The sequence below is a fragment of the Balaenoptera ricei genome, chromosome 6 (assembly GCF_028023285.1).
Source record: "Balaenoptera ricei isolate mBalRic1 chromosome 6, mBalRic1.hap2, whole genome shotgun sequence".
NCBI classification, from domain to species: Eukaryota; Metazoa; Chordata; class Mammalia; order Artiodactyla; family Balaenopteridae; genus Balaenoptera; species Balaenoptera ricei.
In genome coordinates this window covers 89,821,766-89,834,102 of record NC_082644.1, presented here as the reverse complement: position 1 = coordinate 89,834,102, position 12,337 = coordinate 89,821,766, and the positions used below count along the sequence as shown (strand labels likewise).

At 46.0% G+C, this 12,337-nt stretch overlaps 1 protein-coding gene across 3 annotated transcripts in view; it reads left to right on the top strand.

Moving 5' to 3' along the window:
• The window catches only part of ANKS6 (ankyrin repeat and sterile alpha motif domain containing 6), a 61,657-nt gene that overhangs the window by 35,351 nt on the left and 13,969 nt on the right, over positions 1-12,337 (top strand). For all 3 annotated transcript variants that reach the window (XM_059925148.1, XM_059925147.1, XM_059925149.1), the window contains exons 13-14: positions 4,689-4,756; positions 8,022-8,138. In XM_059925148.1, the coding sequence (XP_059781131.1) occupies positions 4,689-4,756; positions 8,022-8,138 (185 nt within the window). The remainder of the gene's footprint in view (positions 1-4,688; positions 4,757-8,021; positions 8,139-12,337) is intronic.

The following is a 12,337-nucleotide window of genomic DNA, read 5'->3' as shown; positions in this document are numbered from 1 at the left end:
TCCAACCCCAGTTACGTACCTTTCCCTGAACCTTGTACAAATCAGAATTCTGTCAGTTGCAAGGGATGGAATCTCTACTCAAACTGATTTAAGCAAAAACAATACCAGAAACGGATAATTTGTTGGCTCATATAATGGAAATATCTAGGGTGTGCTTCAGGCGTGTCTGGATCCAGGTGCTTAGGGAGTGTTTCTCTGCATGTCTCAGGTAAGCTCTCTTCAAGTGGTGGCAAGGATACCCCCAGCAGCTTCATGCTTACTTCTTCTTCCTACTAACTTAGCAACCCCAGCAGAAAGAGTGCTACCTTCTTAGTAGGTCCAGCAGAATCCCAGGGGTAAAGGTCACTGTCCTGTCTTGGCTGTATTTATAACAACTTGGGTTGTTTGCCTTGACTATCTCTGTGTCCCCAAGGGTAGAGTGTAGTCTGCCTTTGGAGCCAGGGTTGGGGTCAGGTCTATGTGGATTGGGAGCGGGAGAGAAGTAGCTCCTCAAAGGAAAATGGAAGTGGATGGAGGGCAAGCAAAAGCAGGAGGTGTAACCAGGAGAACGTTGGAACTTGCATGAGTGGGGATGATGAGGAAAGGAAGATGGACCGGACGGCCGGGCAGGAGTGGAGGCTGTGCAGTGAGGCCCCAGATAAAGATGTGAAGATATAAAAGATAAAGGAGAGAAGCTCATCCTTTAAAACTGCCCTCTGGTGGCTCCTGGGAGCAGGGATGCGGGAGGAGGGAGCAGGGCTTTGATGAGAGATGGGGCCCAGGCAGGTGCAAATCAAGGAGTATAAATCAGAGAGGGGAGGAAACTCTCATTGTGTGTGTGTGGTCCTCACAAGTGCATTTGTAGGCATCTTGCTGCAGCTACTGGGAGGGAGTGCAGAGCAGGTTCTGCCCAGCAAGTGATAAGTTGAAATCAACTGCACAGGCTATGGTCTGTACTGAGTTGATAAATGTACACTGCCATTGGCATCCGCTTTATTTGGGGCTGCTTTTATTGTTTTGTGATATCTAGTGCAATCATTTATAAAAGCTTCAGAGATTCACTAGCAACCCCATTCCTCCCTGTGTTTTCTTTTTTTTATATAATGTTTTTTTCTTTTTCTTTTCTTTTCTTTTTTTTTTTTTTTTGGCCACACCATGTGGCGTGTGGGATCTTAGTTCCCCAACCAGAGATTGAACCCAGGCCCTTGGCAGTGAGAGTGTCGAGTCCTAACCACTGGACCGCCAAGGAATTCCCCCTAACTGTGTTTTCTGTGTGGAGTCTTAATTTCCCTACCCATGAACTCTCCCGCCTCAGAGGCTTTCAGGAATCTAAACTCCTACAGGTTCAGTTTGGGATTTGTACCCCACCTTTTTCCAAAAAAGAGTTGAGACAGTGGATATCGGAATGTACTGTCTATGCCCACTTTGCTTCCCTCTCATTCATTATTTAAAAAAAGGTTTGCAAAGCCTAGTTGGGATAAAAACAGGAGGACCTGACAGCAAATTCTTTTTAGATTACCTTCTCTGGCTTAGAAAGCCTAGTTTTCCCTTCTGGGGTTCCTGGGTCCCGAGGCAGCCAGACCCTTGTCCTGCAGGCATTAGATTATCACAGACCAGAGCCTGCAACCTATCCCCAAATAGCCATTCTTTATGATATTTTTGTGGGAAATCTGTAGCCTCAGTCAAGGACTGCATGCAAGCCTTTGCCCTGCTCATCCTGCCACCTGTGTCCGTCTGTTCATTCCTCCTGGAGGAAGTGGTGGGGCGGTGACGACGTGGCCTTCTCAGCCTCACATTCCTTCTATGAAGGTGACTGGGGCAGGCCCTGGGTGCTGTAACCTGTGCCAGTGTCAGCATAACTCATCATCAGGCTGGGGATTCAGATACATTCCACATAATAACATTAAATGATTGTAACGCAAGGTGGGATCAAACGTGTGTTATCAGCAAGGCACGAAGCACTATGGCGGGCTTCACTGAAGGGTGGCCCTTGTGCCGGGCCAGGAGGACTGAGAAGAGTGGGGGGCTGGGGGCCAGGAATGGTGGCCCAGAGCCGATTGTTACATTTGTAGGAAACAGTTGAGCTGGCAATTAAACACAGCTGTTTAAAGTCAAATTACAACAACAAAAATATGTGTAAAAAAAGAAGACAGGGACTTCCCCAGTGGTCCAGTGGTTAAGACTCCATGCTTCCAATGCAGGAGGTGTGGGTTCGATCCCTGGTCGGGGAATTAAGATCCCACATACTGCATTGTGTGGCCAAAAAGTTTTAAAAAATAAAAATAAAAATGCTTAAAAAAAAAGAAGACAAAAAAAAAAGTCAAACTGCATGAACTTATAATTAAGCTGATTATGTTACATGTAAAGGTATGTGGCATTTAAAACAAAATATATTATTTACTAATTTTTAGTGTGTTTTACTAATACCTGTTCTCTTAAGATTCTTTATGTCTCTTTTATCTACGTGGTGGGAATACTGTGTATTGATGTGTTACTGCTGTGCATCTTTCCCAATTCCACTTCCAGGAACATGATGTTGGTAGGTTGAAATTGACCACAATGGGGCATTTACACCATGGAAATCAGCAAATACCCACTAGGGCTTGATTCAATGTTTTATAGAGCATCTGGATGTCATCTAGACAGTGACAGAGACAGTGTTAATTATACAGGTTAAACTTTAACTGTTTAACCTGTTATATTGAGAATAACATTAAAAATTGAGAAAATATTCTTCAAGGTTTTGAAAACCATTATCTGATTCAGCAAAGTTGCTCACATGAAGTTCCAACGTATGTCTTCATTGTTTCATTTCATCTCGCATGTTCACGTAAACGGAAGCATTAGTGAGCCTTCATGTAGGAGCTACACTCATTGGCTGTGTCTTCAAGAGTAAGGCAAAAATCAATGAAGACATTCAGTGAGACGCCAGAAATGCAGTGAAGGCATTGGCTATATGGAATTTATAATACAGAGTATTGTGTAATTTATTATTATATGTAAATTGTGCACACACATCCTTAAATCAGTAAAATCATGTACTTATATACGTGCGTACATTCCCCCTCCCAGAAATCCAGTTGTTAAACATTTACCAGCACACAGATGTGGAAAGAGACTCGTGGAGGGAATGACGGGAGCAAAGCATGATAGGCGTCATGAACCTATAATAGATTATGTGTGGGTTGGGACTCGTTTCATCTCATACATCCTAGCTCATTAGCACCTATTCTGTGAAGCCTGTCCGGCCCCTTGGGCTGGTCAGCTGTACTCTCTGTCCCCAGATCCCCTTATTCATGCCCTTCACCATATACTCGTCACCAGTGGGAGAAGTGGCAGAGCAGTGTGTGTAGCAGAAGCCTGGTAGCTAAACCACTGTGTTTGAAGCCCCGCTGTACCATGGACTAGTGGTGTGACCTCACCCGAGATATGGTACCCAGCTTTCTGTGCCTTCCTCATCTGTAAATGGGGACAGTAAGGGGGTCTACCTCATGGGGTTGTTAAGAGCAGATGCATCATCCATACAGGGTGCCTGACAGTGAGCACTGTGCATCAGCTGTCATCCTCTTCATTATATCTTCCCAGCTACACTGAGTTCCTTCACAGCATGGACATTTCCATCCTTGCATTCCCAGCACATAGTAGGCACAGTAGTAATCACTGTTGAATGATGAATGAGTGAATAAAAGGCCCTCTGACCTCCTAACCTCCAGTCCACTCTTTTGTAAGCTGCCCCCGCTGCCCCAGGACCTTTGCACTTGCTGTTCTCACTGCCTGGATGCTGCCTGGTGCTCTTTGCCTTGATATCTGCACAGCTCACTCCTTCATTTACTGCTCAAATATCTCCTTCTGAGAGGCCTTCCCTGACCACCCTCTATAAAACAACATTCTCACATCCCCTGTCAACCTCCCCCAGCCTGCTCTGTTCTTCCTCATTGCCTTGAGCCTGACAGCCTGCTTATGGTCTGCTTTGGTCCCTATTGAGTCCCCAGTGCCTAGTCTGATAAATCCTTATCGAATGTGTGAATGAATGTTTCTTAAAGCCCCCCCAGATGCTGCTTTTGTCTCCTTCTTTATCTTCCCTGCTCTGATAGCTTGATACTCAAAATCTTCTGTTTTCCCCTGGTCTGTGCCCATCTGGCTCTGCTGTTCCATTCAGACACGCCCTTCCTTCAGGAAGCTCACAGCCTCCGAACGCTTGAGGCAAACCTTGACTCTGGTCTGAAGCCCACCTACCTGTTCTCTCCAGTTCTTTCTCTGTCTAGCTGAGGACTGCTGGCATTAGTGTTTACTGCAGCTGGAGCTAACAACAGTCAAGAAATCATAATTAAAAATTGTTCTGGGACAGACGGGAGGGTTTTAGTCCCAGCAGCTAGAACTCCAAGAACTTGATGCTGCTGCCATTGGAGAGTCAGCCATTGGAGCCTGGCCATGAACTGCACCCCCCCATCTTCTGTCTTCATAGCCCAATCTGGGGTTTTGGCAAATGCTGAGAGCCTGCCCTAAAGGAAGAATATGGTCAACAGGTGGCTCGGGACCCACCTTCAGCTTCATCCCCAGGAACGCAGCTTAGATCTGCTTTCTGTGTTGGGGTTTCTGGTAGAATTTCGAAATAAGATTACCACTATTTTATGAAAGTTTGAAGATCACTCTTGATACATTTTACCAAATGCTAAAATATCTTATTTTACATTCTTTCCCTCTTGAAGATGAACTGACTGGAATCCTTAAGAAATTATCACTTGAGAAATATCAGCCCATTTTTGAGGAGCAAGAGGTAAGGATGTTGTTTTGTTTGTTTGTTTTTTTAAAGGTGTAGGCTTATTTATTTATTTATTTTTGGTTGTGTTGGGTCTTCGTTTCTGTGCGAGGGCTTTTCCTCCAGTTGCGGCGAACGGGGGCCACTCTTCATCGCGGTGCGCGGGCCTCTCATTATCGCGGCCTCTCTTGTTGTGGAGCACAGGCTCCAGACGCGCAGGCTCAGTAGTTGTGGCGCACGGGCCTAGTTGCTCTGCGGCATGTGGGATCTTCCCAAACCAGGGCTCGAACCCATGTCCCCTGCATTAGCAGACAGATTCTCAACTACTGCGCCACCAGGGAAGCCCAGGATGTTGTTTTTGAATGTCAATTTATATCTTACCATAAAACCGTTGTCTAAATATGGAGGTTGTCATCCTGTAAGCCTAGATTGATCTTTTTCACTGAGATAGCTGAGGAAATAGAATGCTTGTTCAGCACATTTGGTTCAGTTCATAACAGTGAAATCCTGGGGACCTTATGGCTTGTTTTATTATAATAGAATTTTATAATTTTGAGCTCTGCTCTCTCTAGTAAAGTTTGTTTCTGTCCTTTTAGTTGAAGGGGATTGCCTGGCAGGTTCTTAGGTTTAAAGCAGGTAAAAAAGCAAATCCTAATGAATCTGTGTTCAGTATCTGGATGTAAAGCGTCTGTGTTAGTCTAAGAGAGTTCCTATTTGCTTTAAAGCCCTCACAATCACATTTTTTAAAATTACTGTTCTGCAGTTTGGCAGTTTCTCAAAACGTTTAGCAGAGTTACCTTAGGACCCAGAAATCCCTCTCCCAGGTATATACCCAAGATAACTGAAAGCATGTGTTCACACAGAGTGTTCATAGCAGCACTATTCATAGTAGCCAAAAAGTGGAAACGACCCAAATGCCCATCAGTTGATGAATGGATAAATAAGACGTGTTATCTCTATACCATGGAATGTAGCTAGGCCATGAAAAAGAAGGAAATGCTGATACACACTACAACATGGATGAGCCTTGAAAACACTGTGCTAAGTGAAAGAAGTTAGTCACAAAAGGCCACATATGGTATGACTCCATTTATATACAGTGTCCAGAATAGGCAAATCTATAGAGACAGACAGTAGATTAGTGGTTGCCAGGGAATGTGGGGAGGATAGAATGGGAGTGATTGCTCATGAGTATGGGTTTTCTTTTTGGGGTGATGAAAATGTTCTAAAATTAAGTGTGGTGACGGTTGCATAACTGTGTACTAAAAATCTTTGAATTGCACACTTTACATGGGTGAATTGTGTGGTAGGTGAATTACGTCTCAATAAGATGTTAAAATTTTTACTGTTGGTCAAATAAAATTCCTCAGTGGGCCCATTAGCCACCAGGGTGTAATCACTGGCTTAGAACATTCTGGTGCCCAGTTTAGTACATGACAACTGTCATAGTTATTGTAGCAATCACGAGAGTCACTCATTGTCCCCAACAAGCTTGAGACGCAGTTGAGGAGTTTGTATTTTTTTTTTTTTTTTTTTTTGGGTAATACACAGTATATTGGCATTCAAAGTAAATACAACAGATCATGTTTAAATTTAGAAGGGTCTGCCTCAGAATAAAAGCCAAAAGCCAATATAAAAAAAGGCATTGTGGTTGTGAAGAAAATCCAGTCTCTATAAAAATAATTCAAGCTAAATTATGGCAAGAGAAATGTTCCTCACTGGGCAGATGAACTCAACCTAGTCAGTTTGATTTATTTAATATTTTCTCTATTATTTGAGAAGGGAGAATTATTTGGTCATTAGAATCTTATCTAATTCATAAATTCCAAAATCTGAGGAGTTTGTATTTTTGTTCAAGAAACAGTAAGGGGTGCTGTGGCTTTCTTCCTTGGTTTGCTTTTCTGCCCTATCCAGTCTGTCCTTCCTGCCTCCTTGATGTCTTAAACTTCAGTGGCGATTTTTCTCATCGTCAAAAAAATCTTTACTGTTTGCTGATGGCTGCCTGCTTTTATTTTATGCGTTCCGTGCTTTCTGAGGAGCTGGGTGTGGGGTCTCTGCCACAGGTCTGGGATGGTGGGGGAGGGGAGTATCCAGCAGGGCCGGGGCCAGGTGGTTTCCGTCAAAATCATGTCACCTCTTCCTTCAGCCCGTTAGCGCCTTGTGATCTGTAAAGTCCCTGAGGGATTCAGGGAGCTTATTGTTATCAGAGGGGCCCTCTCTGCATCTCAGGGAGAGCTTGATGTTGGATAAGGGAGCAGACCCTTCCCCACTAACTCAAACCAGGTTCAAGATTTTTTTTTAAATACAGAAAAGTAAAGTGACTATTAAAAGAGATAAAGACAGGGAAGAAATTTCTCCTGGAGCTGAGGCCTAGGCAGGGGTGACAGAAATGTTAGAATTTCTCTGGTAAAAACCAAGGATTGAACAGCTTTGAGATGCCCTTTTTTTTCTGGTAAAAACCAATGGCCCTTCTTTCCTTTATTGCTTCTGCTTGTTTATTTTCTCACTCTGTCTTTCCACAGTCTGCATCTCTCTTGTCCTTGGGGGGGGGGAAACATGGTGAGTACTGCCATATACTCATATTTTCTGTGCAGTATCCGATACTGTTAAAAGTGCAGCAACATTGGAATTAACTTTCTAATAGCAAGACTTGGATTTTTTACCACTCTAGTCACCCAGATTACTGTCTCAGAGACTTCCCTTACTTGTTTCGTTTTCAGAGTCTTTCCAGAATGCACCTCTCCTAAAAATCCCAGGCCTAGAGCTGAGGAGAGTTCTTTTTTTGTTTGTTTTTTTGTTTGTTTTTGTTTGTTTGTTATTTTATTTATTTTTGGCTGCGTTGGGTCTTCGTTGCTGCGCACGGGCTTTCTCTAGTTGCAGCGAGCGGGGGCTACTCTTCGTTGTAGTGCGTGGGCTTCTCATTGTGGTGGCTTTTCTTGTTGCAGAGCACGAGCTCTAGGCATGCGGGCTCAGTAGTTGTGGCACACGGGCTTAGTTGCTCCGTGGCATGTGGGATCTTCCCAGACCAGGGATCGAACCCGTGTCCCCTGCATTGGCAGGCGGACTCTTAACCACTGCGCCACTAGGGAAGTCCTGAGGGTTCATTTTTAATGATGTTTTCAAATAAACTTTCAGCATAAAGCCAGGAATTGGAAGTAGTAAATCATAATTAATTCACTACTAATAAGCACTAATAGCTCATTATCATGATAGTCCTGTTGTGGTTGGGAAAAAGAGGTGTGGCACCGAGCAGATAGTAGCAAATCCCCCTTTCTCTTCCCAGGTGGATATGGAAGCATTCCTCACGCTCACCGATGGTGACTTGAAGGAGCTGGGTATTAAGACAGATGGATCCAGGCAGCAGATTTTGGCAGCGATTTCTGAACTGAACGCAGGCAAGGTATTGTTCTCAATCTTTTTTTTTTTTTTTTTTCCTGTTTCCAACAGCTGAGAGCTTCACTAGGATCCTCGGCCCCAGTGTTCCAGGGACCTTCATGGTCTGATTTCGTCTCTCCCCAACACCTGGTGGAGGCCAGCCCTGCTCATACACCTCTCAAGGCCGAGGGGTCACTACCTTTGAGTATGCCTGTTCCTTTTCGAGATCTCGCTTCCCATAAGGTGGTTTCTCCTTAGATTTGGCGAAAACATTCCCTCCGGTTATCTCACCCCACCGGGCTGGGTTTTGCCCTCCGGAGCACAGTGGAAGTTGATTAAGACAGGCCCCAGAGTCAGGCCGACCTGGGTTTGAATCCCAGCTCCTCCACTTCCAGTGACCCTGGGCAAGTCACACCCTTCTCGAGCCTCGCTTTCTTGTCTGTAGGGTGGGGGTGGTGGGCTGGCTGCCGGGACTGAGATGCCCAGCAGAGCGCCTGGCACGCAGAGGTCTGTCAGTCAGTGTTGTTGTTGGCATGCTGCATTTTTGTCTAATGTTCAACTTCTGTTTCACCAGCTTTAGAGCTAAAGATTAGCAAGGCCCCCACCCACCCATCCACCCACCCAAAGGCACATATGCAAAAAACAAACAAGCAAACAGAACACAGGAGAAGCGAGGCACCACTCACTCTGCAGACAGTTGTACAGTCGCTCTTGGGCTATTCACATTCCTTTGCCTTCTGCCTTTTTCCCTAACATGGGCTGGATTTTTTTTTGGTCTCTTATTCAAGCAACAACGTATAAATACTTGCATACCTGTTGCTCTTTCACACTTTGCCTAACAGCTCCCCACTTGTTGGACAATAGTGACGGGTAAAATCTGGGATTTGACCATCGTAAATAGTACCAGAATGGACATCTCTGCCTTTTTGCTTTTTCTTCTGTTGTTTTGTTCTTCAGGCTGTGTTCCACAATACAAGGTTATGTTAGAGATCGTGACCGTTTTATGGTTCTTTCTATACATTGCCAGGTAGGCACAGAAATATTGAACAGACCTGTAGTGACAATCTCAAGTAAATATCCACGTAACATTTTATCATTCACAGATCACTGTGCATACCTTTCCTCAGTTAATCCGGGAGGCCGGTACCCTCACACTCTCCTCGTGCAGTCCAGGAGCAGAGTCGGGGGCGGGGAGGGGGTCTTCCTCACTGGTTCCTGCAGCATCACACTGTGCGGAAGCAGCTCCTCCAGCCCTGCAGCCTCGCCGGGTTGGGGGCTGGTTTTCTTGCCATCGTGGTCGTCACTGTTTTGCCTGTGTGTAGGCTGTGAGGTCGTCCTTCAAAGTGATGTAGTCGGCATTGCTTCAGGTGTCTGCAAGCCTAAGCATTTTCCTGCAGGTCTTTGCTGTGTGTTCTTTCTCCTCTGCAAGTGGCCTGTTCCTAAACACTGCTCACCTGTCCTGCGACCCTTGCTGCCTCATTTTACAGATAGGGAAGCAGAGGCTCCAAGAGGGGCAGTGAGCCCCGACTCGGAGACCAGCACCGTTTCTGCCCTGCCCTTAGACCTGAGCAGCAGAAGGTGGGCAGGTCTCGGCTGCTAGGAAGGGTTCACCTAGGGAACGGAAGCCTCAGAGTGGCTTACCGCAGGTGGATCACCTGAAGCCAGCACTAAAGTCTTCAGAGCATTGATTTATTCATGAGAAATCTCCCTTTAACTGTCTGCCATGTCCCAGGCACCGTGTGGGTGTTGAGCACTGAATATCACTCAGTGCCCAGCATTGCTCTGAGCACGTCACATCTAGTCATTCGTGTAACCCTCACGAAAGCCACTGAGGTTGTTTCCAGTTTACAGATGAGAGAACTGAAGCACAGAGAGATCAGGGAACTTGCCTAAGATCACACAGTCAGTAAGTGGCAGAGGCAGGATTAGAACCCAGAGTTTGTGTCCTGGCCTCTCTGCTATCCTGCCTCGGTATAATCCACAGGCACGGGACAGGCAAATTGTGTTGTGAGAGCTCCTGACTTAGAGTGGGGACTGGTAAGGCAAGGGCCTGGAAGACGTCCCCGAGGAAGGGCAGGAGGGCTGCGATGTGAAGGAAGGCAGGAACCACCTGACAAAGGGGTAGAAGAAGAGTGCAGACCAGGCAGAGGGCAGCACATGTGCAAAGGCCCTGCAGTGAGATGTGTGGTGCATTTAAAGAACTAAAGGAGTGGCTGGAGCATGGAGAGAAAGATGCCTGGTGTGAGGGGAGGCCAGAGGGGACAGATTAAGGCTCCCAGGGTGGTTGAGGGTGACCCAGTCAAGTGTGCAAGGGCTTTGGGGAGGGGACTCGGTGAGTGATGGTAAGGAGGCTCTGGCTCAGAAGTTAGGACCCTTCCTCCTCCTGGCTTCCAAGGGCCAGATATGTGAGCCAAGGGGAGGAAGGAGGTGAGGAAAGCCAAGCCTAGGCCAGTCGAGAAGGAAGGACAGAAAAGGTTCTAGATGTAGGGCCAGTGAGGACCTCAGAGGGCATGGGGAGACAGGAGCTGGGTGTCCCTGGAGCCTGGCCTGGGGCTTGGTAGATGGTAACTGCTAATGCTTCTGCAACCTCCCCTCTGCCCTCTGTGGTTATGGCCTCCTTGGTCCAGAATCATAAAAAGAAGACAGACTGGGTTGGTTTGCAAATCTTAGGAAACTTAACTGTCATCATCAGAGTGGATGATGTGACATCTCAAGCCCACTCCAAAGGAGGACATTTGTCTTAAAGTCTGTACAGACTAGAACATTTTTTTTTAAGTTTTCTCTCAAATTCATTGCCCCCTTCTCCTTGTTTCTGTAACAGCTTGTATCCCATACTAAACGGGGCCCCATCAAGAGGAGCAGAAGCAACAGCCGCTGGTGGCTGTCATAGTTCGGGCTGCATAACAAAATACCTTACACCAGGTGGCTTGTAAATGGAAATTTAGTTCTCAAAGTATGGAGGCTGGAAGTCTAAGATCAGGGTGCCAGCGTGGTTGAGTTTGGTGAGGGTCCTCTTCCAAGTTGCACACTGCCACCTTCTCATGTGTCCCCATGTGACCCATAACAGAGAGAAGCAAATCTCTCTTATCTCTTCTTATAGGGGCACCGATGATGTCATGGGAACCTGACCCTCATGAGCTCACCTAATCCTAATCACCTCTCAAAGGCCCCACCCCCTAATACCATCACATTGATGGCTTAGGGTTTCAACAGAGGACACAAACATTCAACCCAATACAGTGGTCTTCCTTGGGGGCCCCAGCTGATCATCTCCCAGCTGAAAGATCCAGGTGCATCCAACATGCCACGCCACCCATGTCCTCCCCACAGGTAGCATCCACCCTGCAAAGTCAGGCGAACCCACGTGGAGATAGGTGCAAGGGGAAGGGGCCAAGCTGAACTAATCGCTGGAGGATGGCCCTATTATTCAAGGGTCAGTAGTGCCAAAGTCCTGTGGAAATGAGGACTGTGTGTCAAGTGCATCTTAGAGCAAAGGTATGATTGGGAGACGTTGAATATCACAAAAGCAAGTGTATCTTCCCTACTCTAGGTTACCATTGCAAGTCTGTGCTGGTTCTTAGAAAGAGCAAAGAACTTCTCAGGCCGAGTGTGGCTTCCAACAGCTCTTTGGACGCCTGGGGCCTCGGCTCTTCTGGGCTGGACCCGCCTGACCCCGACTCCTGTCTCCTTCTTGATTGCTCTAGGGCAGGAGCTTCTCCTAATGTTCATCCTTTTTCTTTTGAAACTCAGCCTTGGCCAAAAGAGTACCCATTGTGGCTCAAATGCTCTGTACACATTTGAAAACTCAGGACACATGGGAGAGGAGAAGCCCAGCTTTCCTTGTCCCCTCACCCGCATGTCTTTCTAGCTGTGGTCCACAGCATGCTGGAGGGTTGTAGAATCAATTGAGTAGTTCATGAGTAGCATTTTAACAAGCAAAATAGAACAGAGTAGAAAATATCAACATTCTTTACAGGTAAGAAGGCTAAAGCTTGTTTCAGTTGTATGGATTTACATGTAACAGGGTTGTGACATAAAATATATTTCATACACAATCAAAAAAGTTTGAACATTTTAGCCAAAAAAAATTTTTTTAATAGATCTTTATTAGAGTATAATTGCTTCACAATACTGTGTTAGTTTCTGTTGTACAACAAAGCGAATCAGCCATATGCATACACATGTCCCCATATCCCCTCCCTCTTGAGCCTCCCTCCCATCCTC